Genomic DNA, 23,254 nt, shown 5'->3' with positions numbered 1-23,254 from the left:
CACAGATGAGGACAAGCTAACAAATGGGAGTTTTGACAGTGATGAGGAGCTGTATGAATTTTATGATGAATAAGATTTGAGTTCAATAACTTAATGGTATACTTTTTTTTTCAAATTTCAGGCCCCAAAATTAAGGTGCATATTATACATGGGAGTGTCTTATACATGGGGAAATATGTTACTTTTAAAGTGAATGCCATTTTTTTATTGTAGAAGCATATCATTTCTTACATTTATTGTTGTATATGTGTTTACACATATAGATACTATATATATATATATATATATATATATATATATATATATATATATATATAACTTCATTTTTTAACTATTGTCTTTCAGCAATATCCGGTTCTAAATTAATTAATGATAGCGTTACATAATGAGTACTGAATTTGGAGTTATAGAACTTAAGTTCACATTTCCCCTCAGCCATCTATTACTTGTGTGGCATTGAAGAAGTTCTTTTTTCCTCTCAATAGATCTACAGTATCTACATAATATAATCAAATAAAAGAAGATTGTATTTGGTATCTTTATGGCCCTATCCAGCTCTAAATCTTTTATACTTTACTGTCATTTAATAATAATCTTGATTAAAATGAAGTGAGAAATTCAAACTTGAATGTTTGAAAATAAATTATCAAGTAAAAAGCAAACTTTTTTAAAGGGTTGCCTTATTGTTAAGAAGGTATCAAGTTGACTTAAGCATTATTAGTTAGGATTTGTCATACTCATTTCTCTTTCATGTTTTAGGTCTTCATGTACGTTTAAGTAAGATTGGAGCCTTTTCAAGACTGCATGAATTTGTGCCTTCGGTAAGTGTTTGCTTTAGGTGTTATTATTGATTTTTCTTCTTTTCCATTTTAAACATTTTCTAATTGATGAATATGAAGAAATACTAAAGAATTAAAATAGATTAACTTGCAAATTCACTTCACATGTTGAAATTGCCTTAGAATTTTAGAGCTAGAATTGATCTGAGAAATTTTAGTTTGAGTTTTACATGAGAAAGTTGAAGCCCAGAAAGATCAGATGAGTTGCCCCAAAGTCATTAGCCAGATAGATAAATTAGAATTAGATATTAGAATTAGAATTCTTCTCCTTTTTTTTCTGGTTTAGAACCTTTTTAATATCTCAAAAGTATTTAAATCTTTACTCTTTTGTGTGTGTATGACAGTTTACTCATGGGGCATGTTTATGGGTTTAAAAAATTAATTTTTATAAAAAGTGTACATTTTACACAAGTTTTTGTCTTGTGAACATGCCCTGCCATCTGTTAAAGGGTAATTCCAGAGAAAGGCAAGTTATTCTGTCACCCACCCCTCCTTCCACATTATTTCCCATTTTTTCCCAGTAAAAGTATTCTAGGTCTACAGAGCTAAAAACAACAGCAGAAGAGGTGGATAGGTTATCTCCACTCCCAGTTTTCCCAAACTGCTTGCCACATGTTAGCAGTTTCACTACAGCTCCAAAATATGCAATCCTTTCTCTACAGATAAATTTACTTAAATGAAAATTCTAATCTTGTATGCTATTTGTTTTTAGGAAGATTTTCAAGTGGAGTTACTGATGGAATATCCCTTGCGTTGTCTGGTTTTGGTTGCCCAAGTTGGGGCTGATATGTGGCGAAGAAATGGTCTTTCTTTAATTAGTCAGGTACATCAAAGTCTGCTCTTCATATTAATGAATCTGAACAGTCTTTAAATTTTTTTCATATATGAGTTTTCATATGCGGTGAAGCTATCCTTTAAGCTACAAATGGGGTATTGCCAGGCTCATTTTTGAAATCTTTCCTAATCAATAGGACCTGCTAGAGCTTGTGTTCTACTAACGGATTTTAAGAACTAGGACTTCAGTGTTCAATAATTTCACATATTGAATTCATTCATTCTTCAAGCATATAATAATTAACTTGCTTTGTGCCATGCAGTACACTAAGGGCTTAGTATGCAAAGAAAACCGTGAAACTGTTCCTGCTCTCAAGGAGTTTGCATTTTGTTAAGTTAAACAAATAAAACCTTTGATCCTGATTTGCAAGATCTACTTTCTTAAGAATAAATGGATTGTCTCAGTCTTGCCTGTTGAATTCTTTCCTATCCTTTCAAGCCTAACTCAAACATCCCTTCCAGGAAGCCTTACCCAATGCACCATGGAATTGGGGAGGAAGTAATGATCTTAGCCCTTATGCCTCATATGACACTTTGTTTTAATAGACATATCATTTATTACTGTTTTTTTAAATATCTTTTTTTTTTTAAACTCACTGGACTGGGGTGGGCTAGGGGAGGCCATATTCTATCTAAACTAATTATTTTCCCCCAGAGATAGTACTCCTTAAGAAATATTTGCTAGGGACGGCTAGGTGGCGCAGTGGATAAAGCACCGGCCTTGGAGTCAGGAGTACCTGGGTTCAAATCCGGTCTCAGACACTTAATAATTACCTAGCTGTGTGGCCTTGGGCAAGCCATTTAACCCGTTTGCCTTGCAAAAACTTAAAAAAAAATAGAAAGAAAAAAAAAGAAATATTTGCTGATTGGTACACAGTTTACAATTTCTATGTTCAAATTTGTCTTTATATAATCTGTTTATCTCATAGTATCATGCTTTCTCCACTATGAGAAGGAAGATTTAGAGAGCTGCCCATGGATAGGACTAGAGGAACTGATAAACTTCTTACAGCCCTTAGATAATTTCTAGATTGTTGCTGTTCACTTTTAGTTGTATTTGACTCTTTGTGACCCAATGGATTAAAACCTACCTATAGTGTCCATGGGATTTTCTTGTCAAAGATCCTGGAGTACCATTTCCTTCTCCTTCCAGAAAGAATTGTTTGTTGTTGTTGTTAGCCTTAATTAAAATTTCTTTTTTTTACAGATACTTACTTGTTTTTATCTCATAGGTATTTTATTATCAAGATGTTAAATGCAGAGAGGAAATGTATGACAAAGATATCATCATGCTTCAGGTAGCCATCTCTTTCTAATTATAACTGGTCCTTGTCACCTTATTACTCCTCAAAATTTTCAATACTTAAACCACATTATTTCTTAATTTATCAATTTTTATTTCATTGTTAGTGTGGAATATAATAGAATAATGATGAAAACCATTACTGGATAATTTTGCACTAGCTTCTTTTGTAATATTCCTGACAATTAAATGAAAACCAAGTTGTGATTATTAGCAAATGAGAAATATTATAGTTATGTTTGCTTCTGGGTATATCACACAGATTGGTGCATCTTTGATGGATCCCAACAATTTCTTGTTATTGATACTCCAGAGATATGAACTTATTGATGCTTTTAGGAAGCTTGTCCCCACTAAGGACCAGGTAAGTAATAGAAGTCATTCCTTTGATATCAGTATTGAACATCCTTTTATCATGGTTTCAGTGCATTAGTATTTAGAAGTTACAATGCCAGTTGGTCTTTGGGTGTGTGTGTGTGTGTGTGTATTGTTAAGCATTCCTTAACTTTAGATAACAGATAAGACACTACAAAGCTTTTTTGTTTTCGTTTTTGCAAGGCATTGGGGTTAAGTGACTTGCACAAGGTCATACAGCTAGGTTATTATTAAGTGCCTGAGGTCGGATTTGAACTCAGGTTCTCCTGACTCCAAGGCCGGTGCTCTTTCCACTGCACCACCTAGCCACCCTTACAATTTTTGGAAAAAATTTAATCATATATTTTAGGGGCTGCTAAGTGACACAGTGGATAGAGTACCAGCCCTGAAGTCAGGAGGATCTGAGTTCAAACCTGGTCTCAGATACTTACTAGTTGTGATACCCTAGGCAAGTTATTTAACCTTGAATGCCTCAAAAAAAGACTCTTAATCATATATTTTAATATTCACGTGTTATGATTAGCCACTTTTACTAAGTAGAGATCCTTCCACCATTGGTCACAACCCTTAATCCAAAAAGGATTCCCTCTTCCAATGAGGGAAGGAAGAAACTAATAATAAAGGAAAGGAGTAATGATTAGTTAGATTTAATTTCATTGTTGAATGTTCTTTTATAGAAAGCTAGTAATATATAAGGTACATCCTTAGCTTTTTGAGGTTGGTTACTATTGCCCTGGTGCCACAGAATTCAGAAATATGGAATAAATAAACCATCGAACAGACCCAATATGTCATTTTTTCATCTTCTTAGGTTAAATATAACTGATTTGTTTTTTTTTAAACATTCTGTAGGATTTGATTAAACAATATAATGCACTAATAGAAGAAATGCTTCAACTCCTCATCTACATTGTGGGTAAGAATCTTGAGGTAACAAGATTAAAACATATTTTTGAAGTAGAATATTGTTTCTTTTAGAAGGAAAATTAATGAAAATGTTGCATTTTTATTTAATCCATTCTCCCAGTGCAATGCAGGATACTACTTTTAAGATACATTGTGACTAAAAATCTTAGGTAGTGCCAGAAAACAGGATTTATAGATTTGCTTTTGGGTACTTGATATATGTTGACTTAGAAGTGTCTATAAGATTGATGATACTTTGTTTGGAAGGTGAATGCTTAGATAAAGAAAACCTGCAAATCTGGTATTAATAGTTTTTTAGACATTGGGAGCTTTTGAAAGTATGTTTAGGTATTATCAGAAGTAATGTTATTTCAGCTTTATTTTCTTTTTTCTTTTTTTTTGTCAAAGTGACAATAGAAACTTTGGACATTTTTCCATGAATGGAGATTAAGGAAAGCAAAACTCTGTTCTGCACCATCAGTAATCTTGATCATTTACATTGATTTTTAAAGATGGAAATTTCATAATACAACTGTAGTTAGCCTTGAATGACAATGTCATATATTTTTAATGACAGAAATCTGAATTTAAAATTCAAAGAGAGTTTTTTTTGTTTGGCAGCTTGGGTAGAGCAGAAAGCACTGGACATTAAAAGACCTATTCAAGTTGTAAGTTTCCTGTACTGATGAGATTTGTGACCTGTGCCAGGGCATGTGATCTCTTTGAACCTCTGTCTCCTTATCTAGAGAATGAGAATAATATCCATTTGTCATATCTGCACCTTTGAACTTAGATCCTTCTGACTTCAGGGTTGGTTCTCTATCTACTGTGCCACCTAAGTGCCCCACTTATTCACCCCTTTGCCAGTGGTTGCATGGGTCAATTGAAATAATATATGTGAAATGACACCAAAAATCCATATACATGTGAATTATTATTAATACTTGATCTATTTCTGATAATCATTTGGTAGGTAAGCACATATTAAAATAGGGACTGAACATTTTGGTCTTTAAAAGTATGTGTTTCATTCTCCTATTTCCTCAGTTACAATCCATAAATTATGTAGGTTATTACTAGTTGAAAATAAGAGAGGAATAAATTCCAAAGGAAAAGTACAGTAGATAGTCATAGAATTATTTAAGATATTAAGTTAGTCATTTAAGTAATTTTTTAGGACTTTAGGAATTTCTTTTTATTTAGTAAAGATAGCAAAATTCTCAATTTAATATTTTTACTTTTAATATTTTTGTTTTGAATATTTTGTGTAATATTCATAGTTTTACTTTTTATTCAGAAATATATGATTTGAAGAGTGACAGTATGGTATAATCAATAGAGAACAAAGATTTAAATTAGGAAACCATTGGTACAAATTTTAAGGCAGTCATGTCAAATTAAATAAAAATAGAGCCCCAAAACTTTACAAAGATCCCTGTACCTGCATAGTGACTTAGAAAACCACATATTAAATTTAACTATGTTCTTTATATTTTTATTTAGTTAATTAAATATTTTCCACTTATTTCTGGTCTCCATGGCCATGTTTGATTCCTCTGCCTTAGGCAACTCTCCAAGACCAGTTGCTGACTAATTTTCTGTGTACATTGGTAAGAGAAGTTTCTTTGTCTGCATTTTTTCAACACAAGTTATATCAGAGGTCTGGGCAGCATTCCTAAACAATAGCACCCCTCTCCAAAAAAAAAGATAATTTGAAATATGATTGAAAATAAATCCTTATTGTATTTTTAGATATAAATTCATTTGGTGGCTGAAATATCTTCAGAAGAGTTTTCATAATAAAAGGCAATGTGCTATAATGTAATGAATGACTCCTGGAATAAGGGTCAGAGATATCATTCTTAATTCTGTGACCTTAGGTTTTTCTTTTACCCCCCCCAGGGTAAAATGATGAGGTTGGATTGGATAATCTCTAAGGGTCTTTATGGTTTTAGGATTCTATGATTCTAAATCTATTCAGTTTATCAAACGTGAAACATGAAGACATTATCCCTGTCCTTATGGAGATTATAACCTAGTTACAGAGGGGTGCTTTTTGTGGTATCAAAGAATTGGAAACAAAGTAAATTTCCATCATTAGCCACACAAATTGTGGTACATGAACATAATGAAATATTCCTGTGCTATAAGAAATACTATAAGCAGCTAGGTGACACAGTGGCTAGAATACGAGCATGGGGATCAAATCTCAGTCTCAGGCATTTACTAGCTATGGGACCTTGGGCAAGTCCTTTAACTGTTTGGTTCAGTTTCTTATCTGTAAAATGAACTGGAGAAGTAAATGAAAGCAATCCAGTATCTTTGCTAAGAAAACTTCAGATAGGTCACATAGAGTTAAATATGATTGAATCAAGAACAGCAAGAAATAGTGATATACATAATGAATACAGAAAGCATGGAAAAACTTAGGAAAAAAGAAGGATTCAGAGTGAAGCAAGGAGAACTAAAATACAGGCAGTCAGCAAGCATTTATTAGGCATCTACTACATCAAAGCAAATTGAAAGAACAACCATCAAGAAAATGAATGTTGCACAATTACAAAGAACAAGATGTCCCTTAAGAAAGACTTAAGAAAAAACCTTCACTCCATTCCCTTGTAGGGGGTGAAGGATCAAGATCAATAAGTGTAGAACACTGCATATGTTATTAGTACGTGTATGTGTGTATCTTTTTACATATACATGTGTAATATAAACATACACATATATACATATATGTGCATTCATATTTGTGTGTATACATGTATAGTTAGGTTTTGCTGATTTTTCTTTTTTAAAAAAATAAATTCTTTGTTATATGGAATTATTCTCTAGAAGGAAATAGGGGAAGGAACACATGTAGGAAATTTAGGTGATCAAAAGTTATCAGTAAGGGGCAGCTAGGTGGCGCAGTAGATAGAGCACTGGTCCTGGAGTCAGGAGGTCCTGAGTTCAAATTCAGCCTCAGACACTTAATAATTACCTAGCTTTGTGACCTTGGGCAAGCCACTTAACCCCATGGCCTTGCAAAATCCTAAAAAAAAAATGTTATCAGTAAAATTAGAAACTATAATAGCACAGTGAAGACAGGCATAATGTGGAAAGTATTGTGCAAGAATTGAAATAAAGTCTATGGAAACACAAAATGAAGAGATGGCATTTCAATAAGTTAAGCAATTATAATTATCTGAGCCAAGCTCAGTATCCATTACACAGTGGTAATGACAGGCAGGTAATTAAAGCTTATTGGCTTACAAGTTGTGTAGTAGCTATTTAAGTAGTTTTCTGCTAAAAATCTCAGGTAGGCCATTTACTAGGGTCAGTTGGATCTCATGTTGGATGATTAGGCTATAGACTTTGGAAGCAATTAAGTAATTTAGAGCTGTGCTTTAGGATTGCCCTATCTAGTAGAAATTGAAAGTTTAATGATTGGATAAATGATTTACTTTTCTGAATTTTTCCCTTCCATTAAGCAAGGGATCCTTCTCATGACAAGGCCAGACATTATCATAGTTCCACCACAGAAACTTCAGTATGTATGACAATTGGTAAGGATCTCTAAATACTAGAACTGGCCATTGGAGCCTGAGAGGTTCCTTGTTCCTGCTAATAGGTTTGTGTGATTGATGGCTGTGATAGATACATGATTTTCTTTTTGCAATTTGAATTAGTGAAGTCGCAAGTATAGCAATACTAGATGTTCCCATTTTTTTTGAGTGTATATGGTTTTTGTTTATTAATAAAGGTATTTTGTCAAGTTTTTTAAAAAGTGACTTTAAAAAGAATTGTCATTTTATTCCTTTTTTATAAGGAAATTATTGATTAGTGAAATGTTTTGAAGTACAATATCAATGTTTGTGAAATTCCTGTACAGAAAGGGGTCCCTGACATCCTTCTGGGCCCTAAGAAATTCCTTAGAAATATAACTTTGGCTAGGCTCCTTTGGGTCTGAAAATAGTCTGATAGGACACAAGGGGTCATGGATATACCATAAAATTATCTAAAGATTTACAAAGCACCCTTGTTAGCCTAATTGTCTTGCTGTATCTGTTAAATTCCAGCACTGCCTCCTCCTTCCCCAGATGCAGCCGGAACCATAAGATAGTAAATTCCTGACTCCCTCCATCTCAGAAAATATGTTCAATCGTTACACAAAGACCCTGACCCCTTCTCACCCCTATCTATATGGAACCCTATGTTTGCATATGTATATGTCAAGATAATATATCTAACTGCTTTCTTTGCTTTTCTGTATCTTGCTTGCTTTCAGTACCCCCCCCCCCCCACACTATAAAAACCCTATCCCCTGAACACTTAGGTACTGTCTGATTTGGGTACTCAATCCCCAGATAGTCCCCGGGAATAAAGATCTCCAACCTTATCAAATTCTGGTCTCCGTCTTGCTCTTTGGGTACAACAGTTTGACAAGGGGCAAGTTATTGATTAGTGAGATGTTTGAAGAACAAATTAGTTCAGCCATATCAATTGTTCTGGTGCCTGATTTAAATTGACTAGAGGTTGTCATAATTGGAAATGTTTCCTCATTTAGTTGAAGGAACTTCGTAGTTTGAAGGATGGCTAAATGGATAGATGAATGGATGAATGACTATTGAGTGTTTGCTGTCCTAGAGGGTTTAAATTTAGAAAATCTTTGCTGAGATTTCATGAAATGTTATTTGTATAAGTGCCATATGGGCAATCACAATTTAAACAAATAGTACTGGTGTTCTAATATATATGTCTTCATTTTTATTTTGTTGTTCTTATTAGGAGAGCGTTATGTGCCTGGAGTGGGTAAAGTGAACAAAGAAGATGTTATCATGAGGGAAATTATCCATTTACTTTGCATTGAGCCCATGCCTCATAGTATTATTGCCAAATCCTTACCAGAGAATGTGAGTAGGTTCCCCCCCTTAATTAAAAACACTTCACTTTTTAGACCCTCTGGTCCCTTGTTAATTATGAAATCAAAACTTCCTTAAAAAAGGATTTTCCTAAAATATTTTGATATGTTTTACACACAGATCTCAAAAGTTTTACCACCATGTAATGGTTGCATTTTTGGACACAGAAATTCAAAATCTTTTGCTGAAGCATAATAGAATTATTATCTCTGATGATGTTGAGAGTATTTGAATAAATAAAGATCAAAAATCCTTGGAATGTTGGAAATATATGTGTATCTTCAAGTTGTCTCAAAGAGCATTATTATAGCCCATTATTTTTCTACTAAGATAATAATTCATGATTAATAGTATTACAAGGTTTATAAAGGGTTTTCCTTTATAACAGTCCTGTGAGATAGTGTAATTATATTCACTTTACAAATGAGAAAACTGAAATTCAGAATTCCTCCATCACTTGCCTATGATTATGCAGAATGCATTAGAGTGGGAAGCAAATCTATGCCTGAACTCCAAATACAGTCAATATTCTTTCAGTTATACCAAGCTAGTTTTGAATTAGAATAAAAATTCTTAAATGCAAAGTAGTCTAGCAGTTTGCTTCTGTTTTTTCTTCTCTCTAAAGGTGGAATAGGGATATTCCTTGTATCAGTGATTTGTTAGTTCAGATTATTTGTCTTCCTTTGTAATATCATTATAACAAGAGCAGTTTTTTTCCTGATACATTTCAAAGAGTTTTCAGTAAAAGACTCAGTTTTGCTTATAAGGGCCACCTCAAATCTTTCATTTCTTATTTGTCATTCAATTTTTAGTCATGTCCAACTCTGTGACACCATTTGGGGTTTTCTTGGCAAAGATACTGTAAGTAGTTTGCCATTTCCTTCTCTAGCTCATTTTACAGATGAGGAAGTAGAGGCAGACAGGATTAAATGATTTACCCAGGATTACAGTCACCAAGTGTCTTAGGCCAGATTTGACCTCAGGAAGATGAGTCTTATTGATTCCAGGTCTGGCACTCTATCCACTGTGCCACCTGGCTGCCCTATCTTACCTTGAAACATACATGTTGTTTTTTTTAAAGAAATACACATTTCGAGGTTTGAAGAGATTAAGACTATAGATACCCAAACCTTTTTTAATAAAAAATAAGGAAATATCCTTATTACATACAGCTGTTTGTGGAATAGCATCTAGAGAGTAAATGCTTAGAAGCCTATATTCAGCAAATAATAGCTTAAACTAGTTAGAAAGAATGTTTGTAAATTACATTCTACATAAATATGTATTTTGGTATAGATCACAAGTTGAATTCTATATTTTATAATCTTATGTTATAGGTGGTAATACAATATAACTTGTGTAAGCTTGCTACTGGTGATTGTTGTTTGAGAAGAAGTCAGTGAGAGTATATTAGCACATCTTCATAATACTTCTATTTCAGAGATGTGAACAAAAATGTTTCCAGCTTCATATTGCAGAAACCATGACGAGTGCTTGCTATATATTCAGATTCAGTAGAAAGCATATACAGTACTATGAACATCAGAGATAAATAATATTACTAAAAAATGAAAAGCCACCATACTTATTCACTCATTTTCCTACTTTGTAACAAAAGGATACTTATACTTGATCAACTGATAACAATTTGTATAAGATTATATGAAGCCAAACTTTATCAGAAGGTTGAGAATATTGCTGCCTGAAACTGATGAGACAGTTGAAATTTTGGTTAGGAAAATTTATCTCAAAAGCTAAAATTTAATTTCCTCTTTATTATACTGCAGATTGACTTTTTATTATCATTTACGGAGCAGTATAGTTGCCTGACAGAGTTGTGAAGATTTCTGTCATGTGAGTAACAGAAAATGAATAATATTACATAAAGGCAAATAACAAAACTATTATTTCCGCAGGAAAACAATGAAACTGGCTTAGAGAAAGTCATCAACAAAGTGGCCATATTTAAGTAAGTGCTTAGTATTTAAAGTCATTTTAAAAGTTAGTATGATTATTATTATTCATGTACTTTGTAAAAGTTAAAAAATGCTTTTCTGAACTTAAAGACTTGTGGTTTTTCCAAAATATTTATATCCAAGCAAAGAAGAATTAAAAGTTAATTCAATATTATTAGAAGCCAGGAGACTTTTTTTTCTTTAAAAAAAAGGTTTTAATGCAAAACTTTAAGGAAAAGTATTTCTTAATTATATTAAAATAATGGCAAAGCCAAGCACCATGATGCTATAATTTACCTTATAGAAGGAACCTATCCTTTCTTATTATAACATTATTTCTTTGAATTTAAAGCCTTTTTCTTGTCAAAACACTCCTTTTCAAATGTAAATGATTCTGAGGGCAAGTTAGTTTGCTTTAGGGCTTTCAAAACCCAGGCACCTGGCTGAAGGAGTTACTTAGATGTGAATGTAAGTAAAGCAAAGTAAATTAGAGAATTCAAAGCAGTCCAGACTCAATCCCTAGGTAGGAACAATGAAATAGGATCTTAGTTCTATTTTCCAAGTTTTTGGAACTGGATCCATGATTAAGAGGGATGGCCTGGGGCATTCATATTGAAATTCTTGATCCTGTGCAATACTAATCAGAGCAAATGCATTTGCCAAGAATGTTTTCTTTAATAAGGAAAGTCAGAGTTTCAAAGTTGATCAGATACCCTAGTGATTCTGACCCATAAATGATGACAATTAGTTATTTTGTGGCATTATTCTCATGACCTGCTGGGCAGTTTCTGGGAAACTGGCTTTCAGGGTAAGTTTGGTTGCAAAGCTGAATAGATTAGACCATCACGAGACAGGTTAGGTTAGGTTAGTTTTACCCTATTGATGAAGATCTGTCACCTGGATGTGTCTGCTTGACTGAGAAACCAAAGGGGTGCAGCTACTATTTGTGGAACTCTTGACTGAATGTTTACTAACTCAAAATCCTCCAAGCCTGGTGATACCACAGTACCAAGTTGCCTCGGTGATCTGGGAAAGACCTACATCTAAAAAACCAAGGTTGCTCACTGTATCCAGGTCAACACCAGTTGTCTTATTCCTATTATTAGACCACTGTGTTCAGATGAAAGAGATAGTGAAAATGATGTCTTGGTACAATGCCCTATCACTTTAATCAAATTTTATACATGTTGTGACCTCATTTTCTTGATGGCATCATCTTCTTCAAGATTGAAGGATAATAGGGGCAGCTAGGTGGTGCACCGGCCCTGGAGTCCGGAGAACCTGAGTTCAAATACTGCCCTCAGACACTTAATAATTGCCTAGCTGTGTGACCTTGGGCAAGTCACAACCCCATTGCCTTGCAAAAACCTAAAAAAAAATAAAATTGAAGGATAACTTGTTATGTTTGAATGTGAATAAGCATAGACAATTGGAGATCTTTAGTGGAGTGAGGGTTGGAGGGGCGCAAATCCAGTAAATCTTAATATATTAGTTGATTGCAAACTGAGAGCAGGACTGGACCATGGAATAGTTTCTTTTGGGGAGTCAACTAAAAGATTTCTAGGGAAAGTTTGGTGGTTGGACTTAAAGAAGTGAGAATTATAAAAAGAAAATGGATTTGCAGGGTTGCTGGAAGGGTACCTTTATTTGGCCAATTTAATTTGATTATGACTGATTCTTCTGGGAGTGATGAGTGAAACCTTAAAAATATTCCTTACAATATGGCCCATAGGCCTAGTTAGGGAGTGTTGAGTGAAATCCTAAAAGTATTCCTTCCAATATGGCCCATAGGCCCAGTCTGATAATCTGTTTTCTCTAGATACATTTAGTTCTAGGAATGGAATTCTTATTGTATAATAAAAAAATAATTGCAGGAAATTTAAAAACAGAATCCAACCTGGGAACATCTGAAGATAATTGAGTAACTATAAGCCATGATATTGAGACATGAAATGTGATATTACAATTGTGGTACATTTCTCTAGCATTTCCATGATGCCTTTTAGGTGGTTTTTTTTTTTTTTTTTTTTTAGGTTTGTTGGGGGTTTTTTGTTTGTTAGGCAAATGGAGTTAAGTGGCTTGCCCAAGGCCACACAGCTAGGTAATTATTAAGTGTCTGAGGGCAGTATTTGAACTCAGGTACTCCTGACTCCAGGGCTGGTTCTCTGTCCACTGCGCCACCTATCTGCCCCTCCTTGGTGCCTTTTAAAAAAAGACTCTTGATCCCCCAAATATTTTCTTTCAAGGAAAAAACTTATTAGTTGAAGGAGAAATGTCTTTTATTAATTAAAATAATTCCTTCTGTGAGTTTATTTTTATATCTTACATTTAAAAATTTCATTTCAAATAAATGAGCACTGTCATTGCTGTAAATGTCTTCTGATTTAGAGTTTATGGTAGAAACTTTAAAAAAAATGAAAAATTAAGTTAGGAATCTTGAATATTTTGAGGAGATTTGTGGGGAAATGGAAATTAGTCAGGAAGTGGAACATGGATGAAAATCCATGTCTTATTTCCTCTCTTTTCTGTGTGTGTGTGTGTGTGTGTGTGTATGTCTCAGTGATCACTTCATCTCCCAAGGTTTGTTATCTGTCATTTTCCTTATTAAAGAAGCATGTGAGACCTTTCCAAGTTTCAACCTCCAAAACAAGATTTCTACAAGAATATTTCATATTTATCTAAATACTGCCACCCTCCCTTGGAAGGCTCTTAACTTTAAATACTTTCTTCTATCAGTGGGTATTTTTCTATAAGTAAAGTTCAGTTCTGTTCAGTTATTCTTAGAGGAGATTTAATAAGAAAGGCAAGGTTTGTTGAGGAACCATGCTGAAGACTTGTGAGAATGAAGTTCAGTTGAGTGTCAGAATGTTCATTAGAAGAATCTTGAAGTGGTTTACTGTACATTAAGATTTTGTAATAGTAGTGAAGAAAGCAAAATTTGATGGCAGTCAGATTTTTAGAACTGCATGTATGTATATATAGATATATACATACATCTCTCTCTGTCTCTCTCTCTCTCTCTATATATATATATGTCTGTGTGTGTGTGTGTGTGTGTGTGTATGTGTATATATATATGTGTATATATATAAGCTTGACCAGCTAATAAACTAAATCAGCAACTGCCTTTTGAAAGAAGTTAATATTTTGCTTAAAGCCCTTCTGATTTGATCTCTGCTCTGCTATAAATGCTCTTTCCTTCCCCCACCAAGATAATTCACTAGTCATAGTAAACACATTTTTACAACTCAAAAAGTGACTCTACACATGGACATCACGAGAAGGTCAATATAGAATTCTGATTATTTATATACGTCTCAACCAAAGGAAGAAAAACTATATAATCAGTTAAAACAAGACCTGGAGCTGACCTCCTCAGCTCACGAGCTTCTTATTCCAAAATCTAGACTTAACTTGAAAGTCATAAAAATCATCGGACCAAAAAATAAGACTTAAATAGCATCTTCTCTGAATATGAAGTAGAGGAGATGACTAGATTTAAGGGATTAGATCTGATAGTTTGAGTACCTGAAGAACTCATGGACAGAGGTTCACAAAAAAATTCCGATGAAAAAGAAGTTCAAGAAAATAAAATAATTGTCTATTGAGGCTTTACAAATAGCTGAGGAAAGAAGAAAAGTGAAAGGAAAATAAGAAAAGGAAAGATATACTCAACAGAATGTAGAATTCCAGAATTCTCAGTTTCTCTGAGACAGAATAAGTATTACTGAATGAACAGGTATGAATAAGTTACAGTCTGCATTGCAGATCTCATTAAATTTTCTCCCAAATGCATTGTCTTCTCTTTGAATTTTGCTTTTCTTATGAGAACATGAGTGACTTTCTAGTGCCTCAGTTTTATAACCTTGGAGTTATATGCAACCTTCACTTTCACTAAAGCTGAATATCCAGTTAATTGCCAAATTTTCTTGTTTATGCTATCATATCTCTCAAATCTGTCCCTTCCTTTCTACTTATATTGCTGTCAACCTGGTTTAGATGTTTGTCAATTCTTGCCTAAGCTATTTCAGTGGCCTTCCAATTAATTGTTCTTCCTCCCTTTACCAGTCCATCTTCCCACACTAATGATTTTCCTAATGGTCTGACCTTGTCATTCCCCTCTTCAGTTTTCTTTAGTTGCTCCCTATTAGCTTTAGGAACAAATATTTTTTGATGTTTCTGCCATCTTTTAAAAATTTCTATTGTGTGTTTCATAGCATTATTATTATTATTTTTAATACATATAATTCATAAGTTAATAAATTTAACTTACATTAGGGGTATGTACTCAAAATTTTTTTGTTGATGGTGTGGCATGAGCAAAAAAGTTTGGACGTCTTTTCTAAACAGGAGACATAAATTTTATCTACTTCATTTACCTTGTTTGGATTGATAAACTGAACTTTTGAATGGTTGTACATCTCTTTTAGGAGTCTTTGTAGTGTTCTAAACTTTGATACAGTCATAATAACATCATCTGCAAATAGGACAATTTGGACCAACATATCATCTATTGAGAATCCTTTTTCCATTTGCTCTTTGAACTTTAGGCATCCAATCAATGGCATTTTTTATTTTAGGGAAATGTTTTATCAATGCATTTTGTTTAGGCTCAACAATCACCTGTCAGGAACTCTCTCCTTATTTGTACTTATATTTAAGTGAATCTATATATATCTATATCTATATCTATCTATATCTATATCTATATCTATATCTATCTATCTATCTATCTATCTATCTATCTATATATATATATATTCTTTAATATGGGTATACCCCCCCTGCAAAAAAAAGTAATCATATGGATACTTCTTCAACTCATCCAAAGCTTCCCATCCTGTGAGTAGCAATAGACATATGTTAGCATTTTCAGGGATAGGTCCTTGCTGGTGATTACTAGTGTGGGGCACTTCCAGGAGGAGACTTCTTTTTTATTTTTTTTTTTATTTTGTTTAGAAAGATTTTATTTATTTTGAATTTTACAATTTTTACCCCTAATCTTGCTTCCCTCCCCCCACCCCCCACAGAAGGCAGTCTGTTAGTCTTTACATTGTTTCCATGGTATACATTGATCTGAGTTGAATGATGAGAGAGAAATCATATCCTTAAAGAAGAAAAATAAAGTATAAGAGATAGCAAAATTATATAATAAGATAACAGTGGATTTTTTAAAAATTAAAGGTAATAGTCTTTGGTCTTTGTTCAAACTCCACAATTCTTTCTCTGGAAACAGATGGTATTCTCCATCACAGATACCCCAAAATTGTGCCCGATTGTTGCACTGATGCAAGTACATTAAGGTTGATCATCACTCCCATGTTGCTGTTGGGGTATATAGTGTTCTTCTGGTTCTGCTCATCTTGCTCAGCATCAGTTCATGCAAATCCTTCCAGGCTTCCCTGAATTTCCATCCCTCCCGATTTCTAATAGCACAATAGTGTTCCATTACATACATATACTACATTTTGTTAAGCCGTTCCCCAATTGAAGAACATTCACTTAATTTCCAATTCTTTGCCACCACAAACAGGTCTGCTGTGAATATTTTGTACAAGTGATGTTTTTCCAGGGAGACTTCTTATAGAATTTCCTTCTTTGTAGCATATAGTTTTAGAATCTCCCTAGAATATGGGCAACTAGGAGATAACAATAAATAGAGCACTGTTGGAATCAGGAAGACTTAACTTCATGAGTTTAAAACTGACTTCAGATTCTTATTAGCTATATGACCCTGGACAAGTCACTCAACCCTTTTTTGTCTCAGTTTCCTCATCTGTAAAATGAGTTGGAAAAAAGGAATGGCAAACTACTCCATTATCTTTGCCAAATGGAGTCACAAAGAGTTGGACATGACTGAAATGACGTGAAAAATGATTAAAATGATTAAAAAACATCACTTATCACAATTTTTCATATTTGCACATACAAGCAAGCAAGACAAATTCCTGTAATGGCTTTGACCAAAAAAATATGTTTCAATCCACAACCTGAGTTCATCAACTCAATAGGAGGTAGGTAGTACACTTCCTTATTAGGTCTCTGGAATCATAGTTGGTCATCGCACTTATCATAGTTCTTAAGTCTTTTAATACGTTTGTCTTTATAGTGATGTATAAATTGCTCTGATTCTGATCACTTGATTCTACATCAGTTTATACAAGTCTTTCCAAGTTTCTCTGAAACGTCAATTTTAGCATAATAGTACTAATTATATTTATATTCTATGCATAATTCCCTGTGATTTCCCTATAACAGAAATTTATTTTTCCATTAGGTAAACTGAATAGTATATGATTGCTTTTGTTTTTTTTTTTTATTTTGTGTAGTTTGTATTAATTTTCTAGTTTTTATTTTATCTGAATAAGACTTTTAAACATAAAGTTGATATGCTTATTTTAAATCTTTTTAGGAAACCAGGTGTATCAGGCCATGGAGTTTATGAACTGAAGGACGAATGCATGAAAGAATTCAATATGTTCTTTTATCATTATTCCAAAACACAACATAGCAAGGTAGGAAATAATATTAAAGGACAAGGAGGTAGGCATTACTGCTTTCTTCTTTTTTCTTCTTCCTAAAAATGAAGAATAAAAAGGGACCCCAATTTGGAAGAGGGATAGAAAAAATTCAAACACATTTTAAAAAATAGTTTTAACATATTTCCCAAATAAAAAAGGTCATTGTTTGATTTTGTTTTCATTTATATATTTTTAGTTGTCAATCTTTTTATTTTAATTGTAAATCTTAAAAATCATGGTCTGTTGTCTCAGATCACATTGAAAGAATTAAAGACAATCTGTATAGTTAAAAAACAACACTCCCAGGGCCACAGTTTTGAACATTTTGTTTTAAATAATTTGTGTGCAGTGGTTCAAATAGATGAATTCTAAAAATAATGTTCAGTAGCTAGGTGGCACAGTAGATAGAGTGTCAGACCTGGAGTCAGAAAGATTCATCTTCTTAAATTCAAATTGAATCTTAATCTCTAGCTATATGACCCCAGGCAAGTCACTTAACCCTGTTGCCTCAGTTTCTTCATTTGTAAAATGAACTGGAGAACGAAATCTTTGCCAAGAAATTGACTGAAAACAGAAATAACTGAACTAGAATTCTTTTGGATGTTATTAGCAGCACAGTATTTCTAGCTCTTTTCTTAATTGATATATTCATCAAGCCTGGAATGTTTAATGCTTTTTTTACATCAAGAACATATTCCATGCTGGATTCCAGACATCAATATTAGTTTTAAGAACTTTATGGTCATTAGTGCAAGTTGTAAATTATTTTCTACATTCTATGATTTTTTGCATTCCTAAGAAGAAAAGCCAGTCCTGGAACAATATAGAGATATCTCCTAGAAAAACAAATTCTTTTCATCTAAATTTCCTATTGCAATTAATATATGAAAGTTTAAGTTCCTATAACCTGATTTATTTTTAAAAATAATTTTTATTGTTTTATTTTGCTTATATATTGTCTAAATTTATATATCCCCCAAAAATTAACTCTAAAGAATTTTTTTTTTTAAAAAAAAAGAGGAAGAAGACAATCAACAAAACTGATTAATACCTGGCAGAATCTGACATATAGACCATGTTTCATACTCAAGACCCTCAATGCCAGTAATCTTATCCTTTCCCCCCAGACCTCTCTCACCTCCTCCCATCTCCCCCTTATAATTAAAATTTAAATCCATTCATTCAGTGACATTAACTTAATTGAACATAACAGGGAAGATATAGGCACAGAATTAATCAAGTCTCCTACTTTTCTACCACTTGGAAACTTAATCCATATTAAGGTAGGGAGTTAAATCTATAGAGCAAGGCACTCCACATTCTATTTTTCCTTCCTGCCCATATCCCTGACCCATCTTCAACTAGGTCTCCCGTTTTAGGAACTAGGGAAGGTTCCCCAGAGTATTCTCAGAGCAACTTATAAAGAATTGGAAGAATGCTTTTCTAAACCACTTCTTGACTTCACAACCCTATTAATCGTTGAGTCATTTTGATTGAATACAGTGGTTGTCAAAATATAGTAGGCCTTTTACATCAGTATTTATAATGAGATAACACTTTATATTTTATCCAGAGCAGTATTTAGAGCCATATTTATGGGATCTTAGAGGCCATCTTTTTAAGTTCCCCATTTTGTAAATGTGGAACATTATTCAGAGAGACTAAGAATCAAAAATGCCCTAATATTAGTCATGCTTGCTTAAAATTAATTCTATTATCTGTGATTACTGTAATGTAATTAGAGATCAATTTTCTTTTTTAGGCTGAACATATGCAGAAGAAAAGGAAAAAACAAGAAAACAAAGATGAAGGTAAGAAATGGGATGGTAAATGAAACCAATTTTGTTCTATAATGACATCACAATAAACTATCTTTAAAGTATGAAGGGGGACTGTTTTTATCAACTAATAGGAAAATGAAAATTTTTTCGGTTCTCATTCATGTCTTAAAATTTGACTTACATCAGAAGGCAAGAGCGAAGAAAGTTTATTTTGAGTGATCAAAACAGTGACTTTTTTCTTTTTTTAAAATTCTATTTTGAGCTTAAATGCTTCATTCATTATATACCCTCTGAAGTCATGGTTTGTTACTGCTTTGATCAGAATCTTCAGTCTCTCATAGTTGTTTTCTTAGTGTTGTTGTCCTTGTCTAAATTGTTCTTCCAGTTCTGCATTACTCTACATTAGTTTATACTTCACAGGACTCTCTAAAATCATCTCTTTTGTGATTTCTTATATATTTCAATACATCATATGTCACAGTTTGTTCAAACATTTCTCAACTTAAACCTTTTTTTTCTTGAAATATAGTATCCAAGGGGCAGTTTGGTGGCTCAGTGGATAGAGCACTGGCCCTGGAGCCAGGAGTATCTGAGTTCAAATCTGGCCTCAGACACTTAATAATTACCTAGCTGTGTTGTGGCTTTGGGCAAGCCACTTAACCCCGTTTGCCTTGCAAGAACCTAAAAAAAATTACATAATATATATATAGTATCCACCCTTCCTTCACCCCTTCCCCTTTTAATTTTGTTCAGAGCATCTGATAATCTCTGATTATTTCTACTTGGCCTTTTTTTACAGATTAGTTGTTTATTTTAGCAAGTATAATGTATTTTCTTTTAATCTTCATTCTAATAGTTCTTGCTGTTTCATGAAGTTATTGATTTCTACTTTTTCCATTGTAATTTTCAAAGAGTTTGTTACTTGAGTAAGTTTTACTTTCTATTCAGGGCATTTATTTCTCCTTTCAATTCTTTCCTCCAGTTTTTTCTTTTTATTTTAATCTTTTTTCATTTCTTCTAGATATTCATCTAATGATTATGGAAAACTAATTTTTTTCTTTTAATCTTTGCTTGCAATTGTTACAGAATTACTTTCTCCTTTTTTAAGATTCCTAGATTGGCAGTTATTTTTAATACTGATTGGTGTCTTTTTAACTTTACTCATTTCTCCATCTTTAGTTTCTGAATAATGGATTTTTTAATATAAATATTTTTTTTGTTTTCCAATTATATGCAATAGTAGTTTTTACCTATTATTTTTTGGTAAGGTTTTGAATTTTACACATCCCCCCCCTTCTCACCCCCTTCTCCTCCACAGAATGCAGTCTGATAATCTTTACATTGTTTCCATGCTATACCTTGATCAAAATTGAATGTGTTGAGAGAAAAATAATATCCTTGAGGCAAAATAAAATATTAGAGATAGCAAAATTATGTAGTACTTAAGACAACTTTTTTAGTTAATATTTATTCTCATTTTGTACAAATAATGTTTTTTTATACATTAATAAAATATTCTTGTTTAAGAGTAAACAAATTACCCCCTCCCCCCAAAAAATATAGACTCGCTTGAGTGATAAAGTAAAGGGGAAAGAAAAAATTAAAATTAAAAAAAGATAATTGTAATAATTGTAGGTAAGGCCAGGTGGCGCAATGGATGGAGCACCAGCCCTGGAGCCAGGAGCACTCGAGCCCATATCCGGCCCCATACACCCAACAATCACCCTGCCGTGTGACATGCAAACCACCCCAACCCCACTGCCCTGCAAAAACCAAAAAGAGGGGGGAAAAAAAAGACCCAAAATAAAATAAAATACTAATAATAGTAGGGGCAGTTGTATGGCAGACAGAGCATTGGCCCTTGAGCGAGGAGCACCCGGATCCAAATCCGGCCTCAGACACCCAATGATCACCCTGCTATGTGGCCCCAGGCAGGCCACTCAGCCCCATTTGCCCTGTACCCCGCCCCCCCCCCCCCCCCCCCCCCCCCCCGTCAACTAATAATAATTGTGTTTCAGTCTTTGTTCCACCGACAACAACTGTCGCAGGTGGATCACATTCTTTATGATAAGTCCATCGTAAAAGTTACTTCCATATTTTTCCACTGTTGCCATTGCTGATCGCAACTCCCTCCTTTCTTATTTCTCCACTACCATGTACTGTATTTTCTCTCCTCTCACTCTGACTCTGCTGTAGGGTAGTTGAGTAGTGCAGCAGACAGATCCCTGGCCCTGGAGCCAAGAGGCCCCGAGCCCCCATACCACCCATTAGGCCCAGCATCCACTGGGCCCTATACTCCTGGACAGGTTATCCAATCCCAGCCCCTTGCAAGAAGTTAAAAAGAAAATGTGTTAGATCTGACCACTCTCCCCCCATGGTCCATCCTCTCCTCCTTCATTCACATCCTTCCCTTCCCCATCCCCCCCCTCCTTCTTAGTCCAGATGCCTATACCCCATTGAGTATATATGCTGTTTCCTCTCCTAGCCACCTCTGATGAGAGTGAAGATTCCCTCATTCCCCCTTGCCTTCCCCCCTTCTATATCATTGCAATAGCTCATTGTAATAAAGAAAAATCTTATTATATGAAATATCTTAGCCTATTCCCCCTCTCCTTTTTCTTTCTTCCATTACATTTCCCTTTTTCTATTGACTCTGTTTTTACACCATATTTTATTTTCAAATTCAGCTTTCTCCTGTGATTCAAGTATAAAAGCTCCTTCTACCTGCTCTATTAACTGAGAAGGTTCATATGAGTATTATCAGTGTCATTTTTCTATGCAGGAATACATGCAGTTCATCATCATTAAGTCCTTCATATTTTCCCCCTCTCCTCCACTCTCTATGCTTCACCTGAGTCGTGTATCTGAAGATCACACCTTCTGTTCAGCTCTGGCCATTCCCACAAGAACATTTGAAATTCCCCTGGTTCATTGAAAGTCCATCTTTTTCCCTGGAAGAGGGCATTCAGTTTTGCTGGGTAATTGATTCTCGGTTGCATTCTAAGCTCTTTTGCCTTCTGGTATATTATATTCCAAGCCCTACGAGCTTTTAATGTAGTTGCTGCTAAGTCCTGTGAGATCCTGATTGCAGCTCTATGGTATTTGAATTGTGTCCTTCTGGCTGCTTGTAATATTTTCTCTTTGATTTGGGAGTTCTGGAACTCGGCTGTAATATTCCTAGGGGTTGATTTTTTGTGATCTCTTTCTCGGGGGGATTGGTGGATTGTCTCCATTTCTATTTTGCCCTCTGCTTCTAGGATATCAGGGGAATTTTCCTGTAGTAATTCTTTGAAAATGATGTCAAGCCTCTTTTCCTGATAATGACTTTCAGGTATTCCAATAATTTTTAAATTATCTTTCCATATCAGTTTTTTCAATGAGATGTTTCACATTTTCTTCTAATTTTTCATTTTTTTGGTTTTGAAGTATTGAGTCCTGATTTTTAGTAAATTCATCAACCTCCCTGAGTTCTGTTCTTTGTCTGAAGGATTTGTTTTCCTCTGAGAGCTTTCTTATCTCTTTTTCCATCTGGCCCATTCTGCTTTTTAAAGCATTCTTCTCAGTAACTTTTTGAACTGTTTTATGCATTTGACCTAAGCTGGTTTTTAGCATACTATTTTCTTCAGCATTTTTTTTGTATTTCCTTGTCTAAGCTGCTGACTTCATTTTCATGTTTTTCCCTGCATCTCTCTCATTTCTTTTCCCAGTTTTTCTTCTAACTTCCTCATTTGATTTTCAAAGTCTTTTTTGATCTCTGTCATAGCCTGAGCCCAATTTCTGTTTTTCTTGGAGTCTTTAGATGAAGGAGCTTGTGCTTCCTCATATTCAGACTGAGT

General features: G+C 34.0%; 1 protein-coding gene across 4 annotated transcripts in view; it reads left to right on the top strand.

Moving 5' to 3' along the window:
* UBR1 (ubiquitin protein ligase E3 component n-recognin 1) overlaps positions 1-23,254 on the top strand; it is a 181,329-nt gene that overhangs the window by 80,708 nt on the left and 77,367 nt on the right. For all 4 annotated transcript variants that reach the window (XM_074235207.1, XM_074235208.1, XM_074235209.1 and 1 more), the window contains exons 16-24: positions 760-821; positions 1,552-1,662; positions 2,906-2,971; positions 3,239-3,340; positions 4,204-4,267; positions 9,028-9,152; positions 11,078-11,130; positions 17,529-17,631; positions 19,400-19,448. In XM_074235207.1, coding sequence (XP_074091308.1) covers positions 760-821; positions 1,552-1,662; positions 2,906-2,971; positions 3,239-3,340; positions 4,204-4,267; positions 9,028-9,152; positions 11,078-11,130; positions 17,529-17,631; positions 19,400-19,448 — 735 coding nt within the window. The remainder of the gene's footprint in view (positions 1-759; positions 822-1,551; positions 1,663-2,905; positions 2,972-3,238; positions 3,341-4,203; positions 4,268-9,027; positions 9,153-11,077; positions 11,131-17,528; positions 17,632-19,399; positions 19,449-23,254) is intronic.

This window comes from Macrotis lagotis, chromosome 4, assembly GCF_037893015.1.
Source record: "Macrotis lagotis isolate mMagLag1 chromosome 4, bilby.v1.9.chrom.fasta, whole genome shotgun sequence".
Taxonomy (NCBI): Eukaryota; Metazoa; Chordata; class Mammalia; order Peramelemorphia; family Peramelidae; genus Macrotis; species Macrotis lagotis.
The sequence above is the reverse complement of the archived record's forward strand: the minus strand, read 5'-3'. Positions and strand labels throughout refer to the sequence as shown.